This window comes from Glycine soja, chromosome 8 (assembly GCF_004193775.1).
Source record: "Glycine soja cultivar W05 chromosome 8, ASM419377v2, whole genome shotgun sequence".
Taxonomy (NCBI): domain Eukaryota; kingdom Viridiplantae; phylum Streptophyta; class Magnoliopsida; order Fabales; family Fabaceae; genus Glycine; species Glycine soja.
Genome location: NC_041009.1, coordinates 48,011,823 through 48,034,350, shown reverse-complemented (window position 1 = coordinate 48,034,350; position 22,528 = coordinate 48,011,823). Strand labels below are relative to the sequence as shown.

The 22,528-nt window shown below is 32.7% G+C and overlaps 2 protein-coding genes and 1 pseudogene across 2 annotated transcripts; 1 reads left to right on the top strand and 2 right to left on the bottom strand.

Moving 5' to 3' along the window:
• Positions 1–1,834: 1,834 nt before the first annotated feature.
• On the bottom strand, positions 1,835–7,422 carry LOC114423853 (plastidic glucose transporter 4-like). Its single transcript, XM_028390757.1, has 13 exons — positions 6,994–7,422; positions 6,391–6,505; positions 6,131–6,198; positions 5,621–5,753; positions 5,439–5,538; positions 5,241–5,353; positions 4,647–4,740; positions 3,936–4,089; positions 3,287–3,433; positions 3,126–3,199; positions 2,593–2,681; positions 2,363–2,477; positions 1,835–2,205 (listed from the first exon to the last, which is right to left on the bottom strand). The coding sequence occupies exons 1-13, from the start codon at positions 7,148–7,150 to the stop codon at positions 2,023–2,025; spliced, it is 1,542 nt and encodes a 513-aa protein (XP_028246558.1). The 5' UTR covers positions 7,151–7,422; the 3' UTR covers positions 1,835–2,022.
• Positions 7,423–10,344: 2,922 nt separating this feature from the next.
• Positions 10,345–11,692, bottom strand: LOC114423617 (annotated as a pseudogene).
• A 5,748-nt stretch (positions 11,693–17,440) lies between these two features.
• LOC114424213 (hydroquinone glucosyltransferase-like) lies at positions 17,441–19,181 on the top strand. Its single transcript, XM_028391063.1, has one exon. The coding sequence runs from the start codon at positions 17,497–17,499 to the stop codon at positions 18,946–18,948; it is 1,452 nt and encodes a 483-aa protein (XP_028246864.1). The 5' UTR covers positions 17,441–17,496; the 3' UTR covers positions 18,949–19,181.
• The last annotated feature ends 3,347 nt before the right edge of the window (positions 19,182–22,528 follow it).

The following is a 22,528-nucleotide window of genomic DNA, read 5'->3' as shown; positions in this document are numbered from 1 at the left end:
CAAGGGACCAAAGAATGACAGAGAAACTTTCTGAGATGGTTTATGCCCCATATGCCAATACAAAATGACAGAGCAAGCGATGAACAAGAAGCTTCTTCTTTCTATTTTTCTTATGTCACTTGTGAACGTACTCTTTGAACTTGGTCTACGTACGTAGCTACTACAACTTTCATTCTCAGATACATTGTAATTTTATACTCCCTCTGTCTTAGTTTTGAATGAAATTAACAATATAAATGTGGCTGTTAATATAAATTTTGCAACTACCTCTTTCCTGGCCACCCATTGACTCCTGAATATGTCTATGAACCCTTAGCGCATTACTTGCTATCACACAATTTTCCAGAGGTGGTATTTGATACGTTTTAGGCCGCTCCATCTCCAAATTTTCCTGAAAATTTCCTTGTCTGTGGTGTTTCTAGCATTAGATAGACTGAGGTCAGCCCACTCCACTGACTCCTAAGGAGGCTTCAAATTCGGAATATTTTACATTAATTTATCCACATCCCATGTACCTGTTGCATCAACCAGTAAGCAAACTGGAATTTTCTTCCCAGTATTGGTTAAGCTTACAGCAACCAAGAACTCGATTGTCTTCCCAGAATTTAAATCTTCTACATTTGCATGTGAAACACTTTTTTTTATGGATTTACTACTGAAAATCATATAATTTCGTTGATCTCATTTCTTATTTATTTATGTTATTGCAAGGATAATTGTAAAAAAACTTGCGATTCAACTAACCGCTGCACCCTCCCATCCACTTTTTCTCAGATCACATAATTTTTATGCTCAATCCATTGATAATTTGATGTAGATGCACCGCTTCACGCATATTCTGCTGCTGCAGTGTATTTGCCTCCCCCCTTCCATTACCCCCATGCGATCTCAGCGATTTTGATTGTTAGGATGATTCTCGCTGTGAGATTTTCGGTTCATGCAGAGGGTTTATACTCTTATGCTACCTCAAAAGCGATGAATTCATTACATGGAATCCCTCACTAGGTGTCCATAAACGATTACCGGACCATATCTTTGGGTATGACTCATTGACATAATTATTTGCTAATTTTTATTGGATTATCGTGTGAATATTCTTATGAAACCGAAATCGTGAATTTCTCCTTCAAAACTTATTTGTGGGACATGGACTATGTTGATGTTTCATATAAGGATTTCGGTTATAAATTCAGATCTGAGGCTCTTCATTGGTTGGTTTTATCTGAGGATAAGAAAGTTTCTGTTATTATTGTCTTTGATCTTATACAAAGGAGTTTAGCAGAGATTTTCCTGTCAGATCATTTGACTTTTGGTAAATATGAAGATTATTGTTTAAGAGTGATGGGAGGATGTCTCGGTGTGTCTTGCTTGGTTATTGGATTTGGTTTGGTTTACTTTGAATTAGACCTTTCAAATTTCAAGGGAAATTATATGGGTAGAGACCGTGTGTTGTGGTGGGAAAGTGTTTGAGGTACATATCCCTTCTTCAAATTCTTATATATAGCTGGATTGAACTTGAATAATGTCATGACATGCAGGGGAATAAATGTGTACTATGTTGGCTGTCTTCAAAATGTGTGGAATGAATAGTATAGCAACCTTTACAGTGATGTTTGTTTTTGTATATGTTTTGACTGCATGACTGATATATATATATATATATATATATATATATATATATATATATATATATATATATATACACACACACACATACACACACATATAAGAACCAGTTGAGAGGGAGGTACGAAAATTGATCGCTGTCACTTAAGAGTCCAAAGATAAGAAGGTAAGGTATCTATTAGCAATAAATCAGTTCTAAAATGGCCTATTGAAAGATTTAGAAAAATTATAAGAACCCGTTGAGTAGTTTAATAAGTAACAAAATCAATAAATTGGATGTATAAGATAAAAATAACGACCACATCTAGAGTAAAAAAGTAGAGTATCAAGTGTCCTAAGGAACAAAAATTGTAAGAACAGCATTAGAATTAAGATCACAAGCATTTGTGAAGTATTTTATGTTGCAGGACTAAGTGCACGTTCTATTTCTTCCAACGATCGACCTTTTGTTTCCACAACGTTACGAGCTATGTACACAACAGTGAGAAGACAGACAATTGAGAAGCCCAAGTACACTATGCTGATACCAAACTTGTTAACTACACTCAAGAAATAGAGCCCGATGACAAAGTTGGAGATCTGGTAAGATTAAACAAAGATGAAAAATTAGTGTAACAATAAAAGTTATGCACATCATAAATCATCCCAACAGGTCCAAGAAACTTCATTGCAATATATTCACAAGATAAAGGCAATAATTACAAGTTATATTAGATTCCACAGTGAAGTCACTTACCCAATGTGTGCCTAATGACAAAGAAATTGCTTTTGCTCTGATTCTTGATGCAAATATCTCTGGTAGAAGAAGGGCAGGCACAGGACCAGCACCAAGAGAGAATGATAGGACATAGCTGTTTAAAATTCGTAGACCAGAGTCAAATCAAAAGAGAAATGGAAAACAAATAACACATGGTAACCTTTCAGTGTATGAAAATACTTTTACTGACAAAATTAAATATGACTTACAGGACAGTCCCAAGGACTGCAAGGGTGCCAGAGTATGGAGCAAGGACCTTCCAAGTGAAAGACACGAAAAGAAGCAACATAGAAGCAGCCTGGGAAAGATTGGAAAATACAGGGAGTTAAGAAAATAAGCAGGTTATATTAATATTAGACAAAAAAAATAAGTTAAGCTGTTGAGATGAAAATTTGTTATTAAACCAAGCAGAAAGCAAAATAGAAAGAGATATTGTATAATCCAGAAAGGCTGAGTTTTGAATTAAAGAATTATAACTAGGAATAGGTATAACTATTATCTCTTAATGCACCTCTAACCAGCTTTGGATTCCCTTCATCTCCCCTCAAAGGTATTAGAACCAACAAAAATAAGATTACAAGCTAACAAGAACTGCTATTTACAAAAAATGATCACACAGAAATACAACTTAAAGCTACAATTACAAAAGTATGACGGCAAGCCTATCATTGACACACATGCATGAAAGCTCAAATGTTTTGCTTTCAGCCTTAGAAATATGTGAATTGAAAGTAATTATTACCATCCCACTAAAGCTTGTGATAAGGAGACGTTTCCTTCCTTTTTTGTCCATCAAGGACGAAGCAACAATTGTGCCTGCAACAAAATCAAACATCAGTCAGAAACAATATCATGTTTGCGAGAATTGCATGATATCAAAATTTTAGGATGAAAATTACTAACCAAAAACATTTGATGCACCAACCAGTGCACTTGCTGCAACATCAGAAGCAATTCCAGCACTGCGGAAAACAGAAGTTGAATAATAGACCACTGCATTTATTCCTGCCAATTGCTGGAGCAAGAAAAGTGTTGCCCCTACACTGACCACTGCAACAAGGAATATTTTATTAAGTGCTACACCAATTCACTAAGCATGAATCAACTCTGGAACAAACTAAAAAGTTGGTAGTTTAGCAGCTAAACAACATAAACTGTGATGAAATGATTAAGATATATCTCATCTCTTCATAACATACATCAAGGGAAAAGGGAAAGAAAAAAACAATGCATTAACAAATTGAAAAAGTAAAAGAAAGACCCAGGCTTTAAGGTTGAAACAACAAAATTGACTTCCAAAGTTCCATGAATACTCACAATGATTGGGGCACTACTGTACGTAAGCACTCTCAAATAAGAAAATAAATAACATAATTATGACCAAACCTTCAAAAGCTGCAGGTCAGCACCAATAGTAACAAACATACAATATTAACTGATGAAGGTATAATTAATAGCTGTTCTTCACAACAGAAATTCTGTTATAGTACACTAGAAACCTTAGCACTTGTTAATCAAACATAGAACTAAACTACATTAAAGTTTGGAATACCTTTCCTATACCGACTACTAAACAGATCAAACCATCCTGCTTCAGGTTCAGAAGAACCTTCACTTGCTGCTGTCAAGTCATGCATAACCAAAGCCACTCTTTCTTTTCCATATAGTGTTTTAACAGCCTTTTCAGCTTCAGATATTTTTCCTTGCTATACAATAATAAATGTAATTTTATCAGAAAATATACATGAAAATTATAACAATTGCACTAAACTCTTAATGATATACTATACAAGAAACTAGACATCATACACATATATGTCTACTAAGTAGTATTAAGATTATACATGACTACCATAACTCTGCAATTTAACCCAATTAAAAGCTTTAAGGATGCCAATAGTGTCTTTAGAGATTTTAAACATAGCATAAGCTCTTTTCTTTGAAAAAGTTAAACTTAATAGTTTATTTGCAAAATTGTTACCATAAGAGACTATAATCCAATGAATAGGTTAGCGAAAATAATATTTAACAGAGTTATTGATGTGTCTAAAAGTATTAATCTTTTATAAGAAAGGACACTTAGAGTAGTAATTCACACAGCTTTTTTTGCAAAAGTTAGTTCCCTTGTTATGTATTGTTCCATAATAAAAGACAGCACAGCATTGCAGTAATAATTCACGCTATTTGCTTTGCAAAAGTTGGTGTCCTTGTCATGTATATATATTGTTGCATAATAAAAGACAGCACAGTATTGAAGGACAACCTGAAAGAGCCACCGAGGACTTTCTGGAGAGATAGTCATTCCAAGTGCTAACAGAACAGATGGAACTACAGTAATTCCAAACATTGTCCGCCACCTGATAAAAATAAATGAGGGAGAAGTTGATGCAAGTTAATCAACATACAGTCACAAGGACAATTACAGGAAACCAACTATGTATTCACAACGCAAAACAAATTTCAAGGTTTTTACCACCTCTAGTACAAGTACAACAAATTAACAACTAACCAACCAACAAATATTCCAGGTCCTCCAAGTAAAAAAACAAAACCATGCAGATTCCATCAAAATTCTCTTGGAATACTAGTAACAGAAGGAACTACTTTGCAAAATTATCTTCTAGGATAAAGTTTTCTTATGCCATTTAATTTATTTCTCATTTATGAAAGACATGTATCTCCACTTTCTTTCTCATGGAGTGCTAACAACAGAAGGAGTTTTTTCACTTCTAATATTTTCACACTGAATAGTGTCATTTCCATCACAAATATATAAGCTCTCGAGAAGATATCCTCATAAGAAATAACAGCTGACAACTAACAAGATGGTAAAATGAAAGAACTCAATAGTCAATACCATATAGGATTTCCCACCAGAGGCAAACCAGCCAGTAGTGCTGCAAGAATTCCAATACATATAAAAAGTTGATTAACGGATCCAAGTGCACCCCGAATTTCGGTTGGAGAAATCTGTCCATTAGAAGGAATCACCATGCAATCCATATAAAATATGTAAACATAATCACAAAGGTTAAAATAGTTTATAAAGGATCACCTCAGATATGTAAAGTGGTACAACTGCAGATGTTATGCCAATTCCTATGCCAGCTAGCAAGCGACCGATGATCATTGTCTGAACACTCTGAGCAGTAGCACTGCAAAAGTAATATAATTTAACCCATCAAATTCAAAAATACCTAAAAGATCAAACCTTCTACCCAAGGGAGATTGACTGACCAAAGAAATCCTCCAATTGCTAAAGGGATTGCATCCAACTGAAAAGTCCTAGTCCGGCCAAATTTGTCAGCCAATGCTCCACCGGTAAATGAACCAACAGTAGCACCAGCAAGCAGTGCACTGACAATCCATCCTGTTCATGGATTAGTTCTAATGAGAATTACGAGAAAACAATTGATGGACCATATTCAAATCAAATTAGAATTTTGAGATACAAATATTTCACAGACAAAAAGACTCTTCACAAACAGCCAAAGTAATAAATAGATTCAATTAAACTTCATGCCATAAAACTGAAGTTTTTTTCCTGGTAAATATAAGAGTAAAATTAACAAGTACAAATCATGTTTGAATATATGCTGAAAATATGAGTTGTACAAAAAAAAATAAAGAGCTAAAGAACAAGAAAGAATTTTTGCATTAGCATCTACAATTTCTTTTTTCTGATAAAATCAATCAAACAATGCAAACTAATTTACAACGACAAATAACAAAAGTAAAAAGATGTACCTTGTATAACAGTGTTTTGGGTGATTCCAAGATCCTTGGCAAGGTACTCAAGAGAACCATTTACCACCCTATACCAAAAAGGGTATTGTCAGAGTTTCCTACCTAAGAATAATAATGGATGAAAATCAGTACTACAAGAAAAATTCAAAACAGGACTCCAGTATGTTTCTTGCCACCAATAACTTAAGACAGTATACAGAATACGATATCTTGCATTATAAGTCCATTGATCTGTATACCAAGTGAAGATGAAATCATACCCAAGATGATAACCAAATAACATGGCTCCAAGGCAAGCAACACCAACATAGGGCAGAACAGTTCCAGAAGGTTTGCCCGAAATATTAGAGGGGACAAGATCCTCAACATCTTCATCTGCAACGCAATTTTACACAGTAACATTTGAGGGGCATAAACACATTCACATTATGATCATTAAGGGACAAAATAGAATGCATTTTTTTAAAGGATAATACGATAATTTTAGGTGTTTCTGGTGTTATTCTTTGATTAGAATCAGAATTTCACATCAACTAACAAAGGTTCGTATTAAAGGTCAATGCAGGTTACCGAGGTGAAACTCCAATTCTGAAAGGAAAACAACAACAACAACAACAACAACAACAAAAGCACCTATGCATCTAAGTTTTGTCCTACAATAAACTCTTAACTGAGGAAATTCCAAAACATTTGGATGAAACTTCATGTTGGTATATGAGCAAACAATTATTAAATAAGCAAAGCAGTCATGGAAAATAGGCCAAACAGGCATCCATCAAACAACAAATCGACCACAACGAAAAACATGTATTTTTAATTGTAAGCATTAAAAAGGCATCATCAACAACAGAAGAGAAACAAACCAGAAGACTGAACCCTGAGTGATCTAGGCTTAGCAGAGGAGCCAAAAATGCCACCAAAACTCTTTCCTCTAATAGTCAACTCAGTTTCCATATTGAAGGAACCAGGCCACAAACCGCACCAGCTGCCTCTGCTTCTACTACTACTCATGATGTTCATGCACACTCTTCTTACTCTCTCTTTTGAATTCACCAACACTTGCAATCACAAACACCCTCTCCCTCTGCTTCTGAATCTGAACCCACCAAGCGGCTCCGTTGAACATTATCTGATTGAAAACTCCAAATCCAGAAAAAGTCAAAACTCGTACAACAGTACGAACCAAACCAAACCAAACCAGGACACGAATCTAGGACACTCCAAATCCAATTGCCGTTGCGTCAGGAAATTATCTAACGATTAACGAAAATAAGATACTCCAGTGGTTGGAAATAATTATTTGTCCAAATATATTATTTATCACTCTTAGTATCTTGTAATATTTAAATATTCCTTTCCAGAAATGTATAATTATAACAAAAATATTTATAAAAAATTCAAGAGTGTACAATTATAATAAATAATTAGAGAAAAAAAAATATTTTTAGATATTTTTTATCTTATGGAGTACTTACATATTTTTTTAAATGTATTTTAAGCGATAAAAACTACTATAACACATAGTATATTTTTAATATATCATTCTAAAAAATATCTTATTCCCAAAATTCGTTGACTTTTCTTACAAGTGGGGTTTGTGTTACTTTTCTAGTTTTCTATGCTACGTTTTCTTGACCGGGTGAAAGAATTCTATATTTTATTCTTTCTAAATAAATAAATAAACTGAGCTTAATTTTCTATGTAAAAAAATTTATATGATCAATTGATTAAAATTTATTATGGGTATTTTTTTTAAATGATAATTACAGTTACCATATATGTCAATTTCTAATTAGAAAATAATATAAAATAAACAAATCACTAATGTAATCCTTAAAATTATAATTAAAAGTCAAATTATTTTCTAAAAGTAATAAAATGGTCTCCATAATTATACATTACCAATTCATTTAATCCCTAAAGCTGTGATAATTGGTCAAATTAATCTCTGAAATTAAAATTAAAAAACTAAGTAATCCTTAAAATCAAATTCTCAATAAATTTAGTCATTACATTATTAGTTGGTGTGATCTAATAACTTAAAAAGACTCAATTAACAAGTTAAGTGTATGACAACTATACACATATAATTATCACGTCACATATATGAAAACGATCAAAATCTTTTTATGTCTTTATTTTTTATCTGCATGTTAGTTTTGCATTAATCTTTTGACTTAATCATTAATGTTTTTATTTGTAGGAATCAGACACATATACTAAAAAATTATAATAACTCACTCTGTACAACCATTCGAGTAAGGGGAAGTTGAATTTTTTTTTCTATCAAAACACTTATCTTGTTTTCAATATCTATATAAATTCTTACACATATAATTTTAAACCTTTTTTCTAATAGATATTTTCCTTCAAAAGCGATTTCATTGAGGTATTTTTAAGTCATAAATATGTGATCACCTTTCCCAGGGAGGTTTTGTCACATGAGGGATAACCCACTTTCGCAAGACTAACTTCCATTAATATTTTAAATGCTAATTTTTTAGATTAACAAAAATTAAAATACCATAGTAATAATAATAATTAAAAAAAACTGAAACATTTATTATATTTACAATGACTTGTTCATTTCGAAAAGATGAATTATCTCATGATATAATATTTTTTATATTAAATTTAGATCAATGTTAATCATAATTGTATACATAGAGTATATATCATAATTGTATATATCATCTATACTTTTTAATCTATTCATTAGTTTTCGAAAAATATATAAACGGGAGAATGCATACAAATGAAATTCCTGTTTGTTCGGAACGAGTAAATATGGTGGGACGTATTACAGAGAAACGGAGGAGAGCATGTGATATCTTTTGTCCCTTCGTTTGGAGCATTGCATTATAAAAATACTGAGAGAATGTGGGACCTATTAAGATTTATCATCCCTTCAAAACCAAACAGAATAGAGAAAGGAAAAAATGTGTTAAATGAATATTTACAGAGACTTAGTAAGGATCCTTCTCCAGTACTCTGGTAAACCATACAACTACTTGATAAAAGAAAAATTGTTCCCAAGCAACCAAATTTTTTTGTTATAAGCACCATATTATCTCCATAACATGGAAAACAAATTATAGTAGTAAAACAATACAAGAAGAGCAGTATCTAGATTCCTGAGATACTTTCATAGAATGGCATAAATACAAGAAAAAGAAATCTAATGCACATATCATTATCCAAGCAATCAGCAAGTACTGAATCATACTATCCTGCTTGCTATTGCTCAATGAGAAGCATCACTTGTATGTTTTTCAAAAGCACACAATTTGAAGATGTAAAATAGATCCACATAGAGCAGGGAGGGGGAATAACTGACAATCAAAGAAGGATTAAGGATTAAGGATTAAGATTGATAAAAAAAAACTCATAAGATTCACAGAACATATGGAGTGCAATTTCTTTTTCTTTTTTGCACATCAAAATATATAGGTAACATCGCTTGTAGTTTTGTAATCTAAATCCAGTAGTCCTTCTTTCTTGTTCACGTATACAAAAAAGCTAGTAATCCGATACTACAATAGTTAACATATGGAGCCCCCAATGCCCCATTGATCATAGACATTTAATTACCAGTAACTGTAGCATCTAATTGAAAAGATAAACTTTAATAGGAGAGCCAATTATAATCAATGTTTGCATAGCACAGCAAATCACAAAATACATTCACCATGTAAGAACCACCATTTGCTAAATCCCAGCACAATCTTCTTAAACACCAAAAAAAAATATCAGAAAAGCATAGGATACAATGGAATGAAGCTACAATACATTCTACACTAGTAACAAAGTTGTATCCTGCAATGAAAGGAAAAAGGGGATATTCCACGATAACAAACGAGGGAAATCGACAAACAAAAAAGATATATCAAAATACTCTGATAATGTTCTGCCACAACACCCTAAGTATAGCAAAAGCATGCAGTCAGCATATTATAGTGGTTTAGGAATTTAACACACATCACCTAAGTGAAAAATTGAAGAGCCAAAACCTTTCTTTTCTTTTATTCAATTTACAGTGGAAAATGGAAGATCTTACTGGAAAATGGAAGACTTTAAAAGATGCAATACAAACTAAAACTGAAACTACATGATTGAGGAAAAAAATATTGTAAGATATATATATGAACCAACAAGCCCAAAACTGTTCCAACATCCAATATCAAAGGACTTTTTTTGTTATTCTTACTAAATATTTAAGTTTTGTTGATCTTTACAGGCTCCTGAACTCTTTCAGTCTTTTCCAGTAACTGACGTGCTATTTTTATCTTGCCACACTTCTGAAACACCTGTTGAAAAATGTCTCTAGCATAGGCTGATAAAGGAATACCCTTTCCAAGCATTGATTGTGCTTTCTCATAAGCAGCATCTAGTTCATCTCCTTTACACAGATTCTGCAACTTCTGGTTCTCCAATTTTCTTTCCAATTTAACACATTGATCCAACTGATCATGTTCTCTCAAAAGGCTCTATAAATTGTAATTGTGAAAATGTGGAATCCATCCCAAACCCAACATTTCCACTAGCAATTCATAAGCAACTTTCCAGTTCCTAACCTCACCGTGAGCATGGATCAGAGCAGTGTAGGTTAAACCATCAGTAAGTCATCTGTTCTTGTTCACGATTTCAAAGACCCTACTAGCATCCTTCAATTTTCCCAATTTACACAGCATCGATATAACAGAATTATACTCAACCATCTTTGGCTATAAGCCACAGGTCAACATCCTCCCAAACAAATCCCAAGCCTCCTCCACTCGGCCACATTCCCACAATGCCGTTATAACAACAGAGTATCCCTCTTGAACACAAGTCAGTTTCCTTTCCTCAACAATCCTCAACACTCGATCAGCTTCTTCCTTATTACCCAAACAAGAAAACTCAGACATAAGTTTGACAACAACAAAAGCACTAGGCAACAAGCCAGAATTACAAACTACCCAAAACACTTGAATTGCAGGCTGAATTGCACCACTATTTCCTCCAATGTTAGGAACTAATATAGTACACGGTCTCCGCGTATTCCTCACTCTCACCTTCCCAACAGACCCTTCTTTTGCACTCATCAAACACAGCTCCCCAATGAGCATGTTAACCGCAGAATGAGTATGAAGCACTCCAATCTCGTTCATTCGGCCAAAATCTCAAGAGATGACTCTAATCTACCAAGCTTACACAAACCAACAATCATGTTACTTCAGGAAAAGGTATCAGGAGCACAATCTTGTGAAAAATTGAAAGTGCAAGCTCAATCATCTCCACTGATGATTCCCTCTTGCAAAGCACATTGAGCATGTTACTACACACAAGGTTATCAGGTTTACACCTAAAGACAGTTTCCATTTCCTCAAATAGTGAGAGTGATTCCTTAATTCTCCCTTGTCTCCCCAAAAACCTGATGCAAATGGACAATGCCTTGGACGAAACTCGACCCTTGTGAAACGGCAAGGTATTGAACAAGCACTTGATGTTGTCGAAGAGCTTCCTCCTACCAAAGAAATCAGCCATGTACTCAACGACGGAATCATCAAAGCGAAAACCCACTTGTTTGGTTTTTTTTCTGGTAAATAGTTGTTTTTTGTCCTGAATGTCTAATTAGGTGACAAATGCATTCATATTGGATAAAAATACAAAATTTAGTTCCTAAAAGAATTAAAAGTACAATAAATATATTTGGTCGTTGGGTGTCACCTTTAATAGAATAGTCTACATGACACAAATAGACGAATTTGTCACTCAAATAATTGTCAAGATAATCATCTCTAATTGTAAGCATAAAGATATATTTGTCATATAATATTTTTTCTTACTTTTTTCTTCTTACTCTCCTGACAAATGCGTCACTGAAAAATAAAAATACAAAAATATAAAATTTAGTCTCTGAAAGTGTAAATAGTGTGACAAATATATCTGAACGTTAATATTAGATTGTGACTAATTATTATAATTTGAAAAAATTTATAATGATTACGATAAAATGATCAAATTAGTAATTTAATATTTTTTTAACTTAACTCATCTCAAATAATAAACAAAAGTCTATCTACATTTAAAATTTTGATTTCGTTATTAACTAAAATTCAGATCATAGAATTAAGGTTAGACAGGTGAAAGTAAAAAAAATAAGAAAATATAATATAAAATTACTTTTTTATTTGTTTTATTAACTTTAAATTAATGATAAAAACTCATAAATTAAATTGAGTCTAAAATAAAAAAGAATATTTGTTTTATAAACTGGTAAATAATTTTTTTACACTCCCATGCTTAATGAAAGGTTCAAGTAAAAAAAATATTCATTGTAAAGCATTATAGTTAAATTAGATACATGAATAATTTTTAGGGAAAATTGAAATTGTAATGACATTTTTAATTTGTAAAAAATACTCACCTCCTTTAGAATGATTTTTTTAAGATTATGATTTTTTAAATGATCAGTTAATAAAAAATAATTATGTATGATTTAAAAAATTAATTTAAAAATCAACAAACTTTTATTATAATTTATAATTTGATGTCATTGCATATACTAATAGACATTCATATTTTATTATGAAAAATTTATAAAAAAATTAAATAAATAGTGTTTGATTAAACAAAAATAATAATTTTCTTATCATTTTACAGTTAAAAAAATTAGTGCTGATAACTTAAAAATTATATAACGAAAACAAACAGTTACCTATGTGATATAGTTCTCCCAAAAAATTTTCGCAATCATTATAAATTTTTTCAAATTATAATAATTAGTCACAATCTACTATTAACGTCTGGATATATTTATCACACTTTTTTACATTTTCGGGGACTAAATTTTATATTTTCATCTTTCACGAGTGCATTTGTCAGCGGAATAGGAAGACGAAAAGTCAAAAAACATTATATGACAAATATGCCCATATGCTGGCAATTAGAGATGGTCACTTTGACAATCATTTCAGCGACAAATTCGTTCCTCTGTGCCACGTAGACTGGTTTATTAACAATGATGGACGGAAGTTAGCCGGATATATTTGTCACCTTTTACACTTTCGAGGATTAAATTTTTCATTTTCATCTTTCAAGGACGCATTTGTAAACGAATTACACATTTAGGGATAAAAGTGGTTATTTATCCTTTTTTTCTCACTAAACTCATCCTTGAGTTTTGAAAATTACTAAGTATCGAAAAACAGTTTGCCAAAAGAGCTTGAAATTCTGAGTCTCCTTTTTGTTTTTGTCGTACTCCATCAACAACTTGCTTACAATTTATCTCCAATGCAAAAGTTTGAATTCCCACTTGAATACACCATTGATTTGTCTGTTGAACTGCCCACGTTTTTCTTCTTCAGCCTTCGAAATGTCCTCTGTTGTGCACGTTCAAGTTGTTAATTCATTGGCAAGTACACCAAATTATCTCAAGTAGTAAAGTAAACAGAAGTTCAAGTGTCGAATCTATGGGGACTTTATTTGTACTTAGATTGATATATACCAAATTTTCAAGCAATTAATGAATTGATTTAAAGATTTGAGAGATGAAAAATTAAAAGTAAATTGACATAAAATGAAACTAATTATCTAAAATAGTCAAGAGTGAGAAAAACAAACACTATGGGGTGATGAAGTGATGGTTGATTCAGAATGCGATTATGTTGAAACCTAGCCTACCAAAATTACTCACGATGTAATGTTAATGATCTTTCTCTATTTAATATTATTCTAATTATCACCTACATATACTCATATACTCTAACCATGATCCATCAAGTGAAAAAGCCTAATTTACCTAATCTTCCTCCTAATCTCTTGAGAGAATAAACTAGTTAAATTGCATTATACACAAAGATGCATAAAACAGGCTAAACAATGTCACTCTATTCTTAGATATGATCATTTAGATGTTATTTCTCAGTTCTTACAAGATAAACATTTTCCAATGCCTAAATCCTAAAACACATACATGAATATGTGTGATAAAGCCACAATCAATGAAATTAAGCACAAAAAAAGAGACAATGAAATAGGAATAATATTAAATAGATAATAGAAAAAATTACATCAGGGTGTTTGGTTAAGCTCCTAACAATGGCAATATTTAGCCTCTCATTGTCATGAGAGGCTTTACAATTGTAAAAATGTAATAGGAAGTGAAGAGTATAGAGAAGAATGGAGATAGAAGGAAGAAATGAGTCTTAAAGGTTGATTTTTCCTATTCTTGCACGAACCTTAGTCTTTGCTCTCTGTGAGAAACTTTAATTTCGTGAGTATTCTCTGTGTTGGTTGTGTATCTTTTTTCTTTCACTCCTACTCTTTATATAGGTGAAGTCTACTTAAATTTTACAAAATCTCGCGTTAAACGTGACTATCGCACTTAGCGAGTGAGTTGGTGGTCACGCGTTTAGCGCGCGACTCGCACCAAGCGCACCTTCAGGTATCAAGCTTCTTCATGTGACTTCTTTGTGTTAAGCAAGTGTTGCCCGCTGAGCGACTATGTCGCGCTAAGCATGTATGACACGCTGAGCGAGAGTCTTTAGATCTTCAACTTTTCTTTCAAGTTTTACTCTATGTTTATGCAACAAATATAACACCAAAGCACTATAAATTTATCCGTTTAAATACCTACTGGTCAAATTTAAATGATGTTAAAATTCTACTTATTCGCATATAAAAAAGCAATAAAAGAGAAAAAATCTAACAATTTTTATATGATTTAATTATAAAATATACATATACACAACAATTATCACAAGCTCACATAAAACTACCATTATGGTCTCAAACTACCCAGCCTGCACTGTATCTTTGAAGTTCTTTGAATATAGCTGCATCAATGTTTATTTTCAGAAATCCCGGTGCTGGTTTTTGCCACGAGATACTGTTGGTTTCATTTGAATGAGCATGTTGTAGCTTGCTGGCAGTGAACTCTCTAGCTTTTTAGTCCATTCGAAAAGGAGTTGTAGGGCTTGAGAATTGTTGATGCATTTGGTGGTGGGTTGTTGCCTTCCCAAACTCGATCATTCCACCGCTTCCAAATACACCAGAGTCATAACAAAGATGTGAGTTTCCTCCATGGGAAGTGATTGAAGCAACTCGAAAATGAGGTCTTTAGCTGAATCTGATGTATGCATTTGGTCACTAATTTTCCTCCAAAGACCTACAGCTTTCCACACTTGCTGAACCTGAAAACAATTAAAAAACAAGTGCCTTTAGTATTCACATAAACTTGTGCATTGGACACCCTTTTGTTGATGTCGTAATCTGGTGGGGAGGCATCCGCGATGAACACCCCAAAGGAAATGCTTCACTTTTGATATCCCAAAGCAATTTCCAGTTACCTTTCACTCTTAGGTCATGGTTACAAATCATTGTCTCCATAAGCATGTGATAGGTTGTTTTAACAGTATAGTTTCCTGAGGCATTATGCTTCCAAATAAGAGCATCATCATTTGCGTGAGGATTCAACAAAGGAATGGTATTGATAGCTTGCGCATCAGCAACATCGAAAAGTTGTGGTCCACCATATTAATTTTCCAGCGCAATTTCTTTCATGATCACTGATGGAGTTTACATTTAAAAAATCTAAATTCAATGGAGAAAGAGATGAGACATAGGACTTATCTGAGTTTTGAAGCATGGTTAAGACCAAATATTGATGGAAGAGTCATTTCCAATTCTCCAACTCTCATTAGTATGGCTTGATATATAGTAACAGGAAATAAGTGCTTAAACTGAATTTTTATCATCTTTTGCTACTCCACTTTTAATTTGCTCTTATTAAATAATTGATGGGAAAATAGACCAACACAATAACAAACTCTATAACAGAATAATAGGTCGTGGAAATAAATTCCTTCAAACTTGCAAGAACTTGTGAGGAGCACCAATAAAGTATAGAGCACAAGATAGGACGTAAAGAAACTGTGCTGGAGTACAAGTGTGAGGTGAAATTTCACATCAGGTAAAAGTGAAAAGGTTGAGCATCATATAAATGAGAAAAAGACCCATAAACTTGTCTTAAGGTTTTGGATTAGAGTGTGGTGTCAGATTTCTTTATGTGGTGACTTGTGGTCCACATGTGCAAATCTTCTCGACGTTTGAATCGTCCACACCAAAGAAATAATTATTTTTATGTTATCACTTTTTTTTTCTATTTGATTTCGATTCATTATTATATTTTATATTCTTCTATTTTTTAGTTTCTTTTTTTCTGTTTCTATAGCCAAAGAGTCCGGCCAGTACCTAGTTGGGCTCTTTTTATTCCCATGAATATTGAACAACAATGATTTATTTGAATTGAATGTACTTTATTCGAAAAAAAAATACCTTCAACTAAAATAAAATCCTAATATGTAATTCATCCCCTTTTTCAAATTTCATTAGAAGATACTCTAATGAAAAATTTACTCCACACAGGAAAGGAGTCCCAACAAATTATTGGAGTATAAGTGTGAGATGAAATCTTACATCGAGTAAAAGTAAAAAAGTTGAGCACCATATAAGTAAGTAAAAGACCCATAAACATCAGCTTTAAGATTTTTGGTTAAAGTGTGACGTCAAATTTAAAATTTCATTATGTGATTGCTCATGATTGATGTAAATCTCCTTACAAATGTGTTGTAAAAAATTTTGTGATTTAAATTCTCACTACAATTGTGGGTCCATAGTACCTAGTTGGGCTCTTTTTATTCCCATGAATATTGAACAACAATAATTTATTTGAATTGAATGTACTTTATTCGGAAAAAAAAAATACCTCCAACAAAAATAAAATCTTAATATGTAATTCATCCCCTATTTCAAATTTTATTAGAAGATACTCTAATGAAAAATTTACTCCACACAGGAAGGGAGTCCCAACAAATCATTGGAGTACAAGTCTGAGATGAAGTCAGTAAAAGTAGAAAAGTTGAGCATCATATAAATGAATAAAAGATCCATAAACATCAACTTTAAGATTTTTGGTTAAAGTGTGGTGTCAAATTTAAATTTTTTTTGTTAAAGTGTGGTATCAAATTTAAAATTTCATTATGTGGTCATGGTTGATGTAAATCTCCTTATAAATGTGTTGTAAAAATTTTTGTGTGATTTAAATTCACACTACAACTGCGGTTAGTCAGTTACAGACTGCAATATCACATCGAACTGCGCAAACATTTTTACTTATCAATTGTTGATTTGAGCGTGGATAGCATGGAAGTAACAAGTATAAATGAATAAACAAATTTCAGACTAAAGGGTCAAACAAATCGGTCCGGCCAAATCAAGTTTAATAACTACCCCTTAACTTGTTTCTTATAAAAGGAAAGTAATAATACACTGTATATATATATGTATCCAAACCAGAAGAGAGCCCGAACCGAACAGATTCCATGGCGAAAACAACTAATATAGCAGTAGTTTCAATCCCTGCGTTTAGCCACCAAGCCTCCATTGTAGGGTTCTGCAAGAGGCTCGTTCATCTCCATGACCACTTCCACGTGACCTGCATCTTCCCCACCATAGATGCTCCGATCCCCGCCACACTCTCCATGCTTGAATCACTTCCTTCCAATATCGACTACACCTTCCTTCCTCCTGTGCAGAAACAAGACCTACCCCAAAACGCTTCCTCGTTGGTGCTAGTCCAAACCGCAGTATCTTACTCCATGCCATCTTTCCGCGACTTGTTAAGGTCACTCGTATCAACCACGTCATTTGATGCTTTAGTCGCTGATCCTTTCACGAACGAAGCGGTAGAGATAGCGAAGGGGGAGTTCAACCTCTTGTCTTACATATACTTCCCTATCTCTGCCATGACGATGTCACTATTGTTGCATTTGCCAAAACTGCACCAACAAGTTTTATGTGAATACAAGGATCACAATGAGGCTATTCAAATTCCTGGTTGCTTGCCTCTTCAGGGCCATGACCTCCCCAGCGATTTTCAAGATCGATCTTGTGTTGATTATGAGTTAATTCTTCAACGGTGCAAGAGGTTACCACTCGCTGATGGCTTCTTGGTAAACAGCTTCTATGAGATGGAGAAAGGTACACTGGAAGCCTTGCAGGAACATTGCAAAGGGAGCAACAACAATAACTCTTGTGTGTATCTGGTGGGACCAATCATACAAACCGAGCAAAGTAGTGAATCAAAGGGGTCAGAGTGTGTGAGGTGGTTGGAGAAGCAGAGGCCAAATTCGGTTTTGTATGTGTCGTTTGGAAGTGGATGTACTCTGTCTCAACAACAGCTCAATGAGTTAGCTTTTGGGTTGGAGTTGAGTGGTCAGAATTTTTTGTGGGTTTTGAAAGCACCTAATGATTCAGCAGATGGTGCTTATGTTGTTGCTTCTAATGATGACCCTTTAAAGTTTTTACCAAATGGGTTCTTAGAGAGAACCAAAGGACATGGTTATGTTGTTACTTCTTGGGCACCACAGACCCAAATTCTTGGACACACTTCAACCGGTGGGTTTCTCACCCATTGTGGTTGGAATTCTGCACTTGAGAGCATTGTGTTGGGAGTGCCTATGGTGGCTTGGCCACTGTTTGCTGAACAGGGAATGAATGTGGTTTTGTTAAATGAGGGCCTCAAAGTGGCGTTGAGGCCCAAAATTAATGAGAATGGGGTAGTGGAGAGGGAAGAAATTGCTAAGGTGATAAAAGGTGTAATGGTGGGTGAGGAAGGAAATGAGATTCGTGGAAGAATTGAAAAGCTCAAAGATGCAGCTGCTGATGCGTTAAAAGAAGATGGATCCTCCAGAATGGCACTTTACCAATTTGGCACTCAGATGGAGAATGTTGGAAAATGCCTTAGTTATTCACTTATGGAGGTTACTAAATAATTAGGTGATATTATAGTGATGCTTTCGGTTATTTGATGCTTTTAAGAGCACTGGCCTGTGGTGTTTTTTTCCCTCTAATTGTCAGTTATGGTTTAGCTCTGTATAATGAGCAATATCATTTCTTTAATCAGGGTTTTTGCTGAAATAAAATACATTAAGTGTTTTTCTGCTTTTTCATATTTTTTCTTAGTTTGTTTTTGCTGTATCCTTTCATGAGAGAAAGGACGGTATTATTGAGAATGCATGCAAGGTGCACATGGGCGGAGCTTAATAGAGACAGGGGGAGGCATGGCCTCCCAAAGCCTTTTTCGAATTATAAACATATATGTATATAATTTATTAATTAGTGCAGGAAACATGAAAGCTAGGAGGTGGGGTGAAGACAGAATTGTATGACAATAATGGGGAATACGTCTAGGAAAGCAGTTACTAATAAGTAGAAGTAAATTCTCATGTGAATGCTTTGAAATAATACTAAGAAAACGGGGTTGGTGTTTTGTTTGATAGAGAAAAAGTAGGGGTCAGTTTTGGCAGGTATCTTCGTATTATGCAATATGCAAAGTTGTATGTACAATGCAAAAATACTTGTTCTTATATTATTTATTTATCAGATTGTATGGCATAGTAGAGGGATCCCAGTCCCAAAGTGGGGAGATGTGTCGTCGGTTAGTTGTTTTATGTAAAAGGTTTTTTTTTTTGTCTAAAAGTTCACAGCAGTAATCTCAACTATTTGGCGCAAACTTATGCATATATCTATAGAAATATATCTGTGTTATAAAAAATATATACAATTTTGCTTTGCTGATAGATAAGTAAATAATATAATTAATTAAAAATTTAATTATTTCTAATACTTGTTTTTTTTCCCTTAATTCATTTTCAATTTACGAATAAGTTCTTTCTTTTCATTTAAAAAAAAATCTATCAATTGCTTCTCTTTCTGTCAATTATATTCTAAGTATAAAAAAAATCTACAAGAGAAAATAAGTATAAATTAAAAACGGTAAAGTTTTAAGTTGCCTAAATTAAGAGAAATAAGAAGGGGAAAAAAGAGAATGAAACATTAATTGTCTCTTTATTTGTTTTGGTTAACTAAAAAAGGAAATAAGTAAGAATATATAATTATATTTAAAAATTAAATAAAAGTGAGATTACTTTCATAATCACATGTCAAATCTCACTACTTTCTCATTTCTTTGCAAATGGAGAAAAGTAACCATATGCAATTAAGTCCCACAAATATGAAATTTTAAGGGGGTGATTTATCAATTTAGACTCTTATATAAAGTACTATAGTATGATATATAGTCCTTTTAAAAAAATAGTATGATATATAAAGTACTACCTTGATCTATTTTATATATACTTAAATTTTTATATCATATTCAAAATTGTCTCTTAAGATATCAAAATTTCTTTATCTGGAAAAATACATGTTAGTTAATTACCATCGATATGCCAAAAAAATTGCCATCATATCGATATTAATCGCTGAATACAAATGAAAAAAGGAATGGACTAAAAAAAGAAATTAAATTGAAATTATATATCATTTATGTGATGTATTTTTTTTTCATCTAATAATCTTTATCTTTTATATCCTAGCCTTTTGGCGTTTTTGTTGTGCTGTAAACTTGTGGTACCACAAATTAATGGCATTTTTTTTAGTAACACCATCTTCGTATAGGAGTTTCAAATTACGAAAAATATTACCGTGTATATTGTTAAGATGTTTGCATCATTGAGCGTCGTAAAAACTGCGTCGTGGAAAGCCTTTTTTTAGTAGTGTTAATTAGTGTTTAAAAAAAATAGCAAATTTACTCTTTAAATTAATATATGCTATATATATATGATAAATATTTTCTTAAATTTAATTTACAGAGAAAAGCAGTTATGTGTGATTTAGCCACGCGGGTCTAATTATTGGAGATCCATATATAAATGGCATCTGCCCTTAAGGCCTTAATGAATATCTATTATATGAGTGGCAAATGTACATAAAGAATAATTGTAATCTTTGACCTAAAATGTCCTTGTCATCATAATTCATTTATTTCATGCATTTCAAAGCTTAATAGACGTTGAGCAAGTAATAAAAAAGACATAATGGAAACAGAGATGAAGGAAATAAGTAAATTACTGCAAATGACGTTACAGTTTAGCCTAATAACAAAAGAAAGCAAAGGCTCCTCGAAACTGGTTTCAATCAAATTCCATTGACCCTTGGCACGAAAAAATTCTCCATCAACTCACTCAAACAATCATAATGAAGACCATCAAAATGAGGGATTTTTAATTTGCTAAAATCTTTTTGTCGCTCATCTTTGTGATTCTCTGATCTCTTAGCTAAGTTGCGACTTAGTTATTATACGTATCAGGCCCAGTGGGGGCTCTGATACCAGTTTATAAAGAATAAAAAATGTATATATACAACTTGCAAAACTGATTGTTGCTTTATTGAATTCAAAGTGGTTGTTATATAGTCTTTACAACTCATAACAGAATGCTAGAAAATAGTTCACGTACAACTACGTGATTCTCAACAATTAAAAATTCACTTGTAACAAGTTAGCCCCCACGTTGTAACAATAAAGATCTCTTTCACCTTAATCATAATCAATATTGAGTGAGAATAATGTATAGTGGGAATAAACAAGTAATTAATATATAAAGAGATAAAAAAAATATATCAAAAAATTATCTAATATTTTTTATAAAATTTAACAAATTAATTATATTTCTTCATTCATGTGTGAAAACTTAAACGTTATATATAATATTAAATACATGAAGTACTGTATAAGGCTAGTTTCGTGTCTTATCCAAAGTGGTTAATTGTTTGCTGAAGTTGTCTTCGTTGCCTGAATTCAATTGAGGCTAACAGGTAATAATGATCTAATCTTGATTCTTGCAATATCTTTAATCATGCCTTATCCACGTCAATTTCCAGTTGAATTGAATGTGATTTTACCTTGTCTATTAAATTTAAATAAGATACTTCCTCACGTTACTTGTCCTTTTACATGCAAGATATCTCCAAAAGCCGTCCATTTGTCATTTGAGTAAAAGCTAGTAATTTGAATATATTATTATGTTCGACGATTTTGACTTGCAGACTTGTCTGAAGTGCCTAACCTACTCAGATAAACCCTCTTTTCAAGATTTTGCTTAACCATGTATGCATCTAAATCTTGACCTTCTAGAGCATGAATAATCTAGGGTTAGCGGCCCACATTATCGTCGTGAGGATATGTGTACATATAAATTAATGGATAAAATATATTTTGGATTCATATAAAATTTTAAAAGTATTAATTTTTTAATCAAATTTTTCATATTAATTTTATCCTTGTAAACATAATTACATTATTTAGTTATGTCAAGAAATTTTTTAACAAAGTTATACTATCACTGGAAATGAACAAAAATATATTTTATTTTTATATAAATGAAATTAATACAAAATATTTTATAATGACAAAAGTATATTATCTTTATTAGGAGAAACTCTCTTTTTATGTCCGTTATTCAATCTTTTTTCTTTATTCATTCTTCTTATTTTATCTCCATCAGTTCCTAT

Bases quoted from the DNA above. Each gene is read 5' to 3' on its own strand.
- LOC114423853 (XM_028390757.1), bottom strand. From the start codon at position 7,150: ATGAACATCATGAGTAGTAGTAGAAGCAGAGGCAGCTGGTGCGGTTTG. The intron at 3,434-3,935 runs GTATTCCAAACT...TCCTTGTTGCAG, and splicing joins TAGTAGTCGGTATAGGAAAG to TGGTCAGTGTAGGGGCAACA. The intron at 2,206-2,362 runs GTAAGTGACTTC...TAATCTTACCAG, and splicing joins TGTCATTAGGCACACATTGG to ATCTCCAACTTTGTCATCGG.
- LOC114424213 (XM_028391063.1), top strand. From the start codon at position 17,497: ATGGCGAAAACAACTAATATAGCAGTAGTTTCAATCCCTGCGTTTAGC.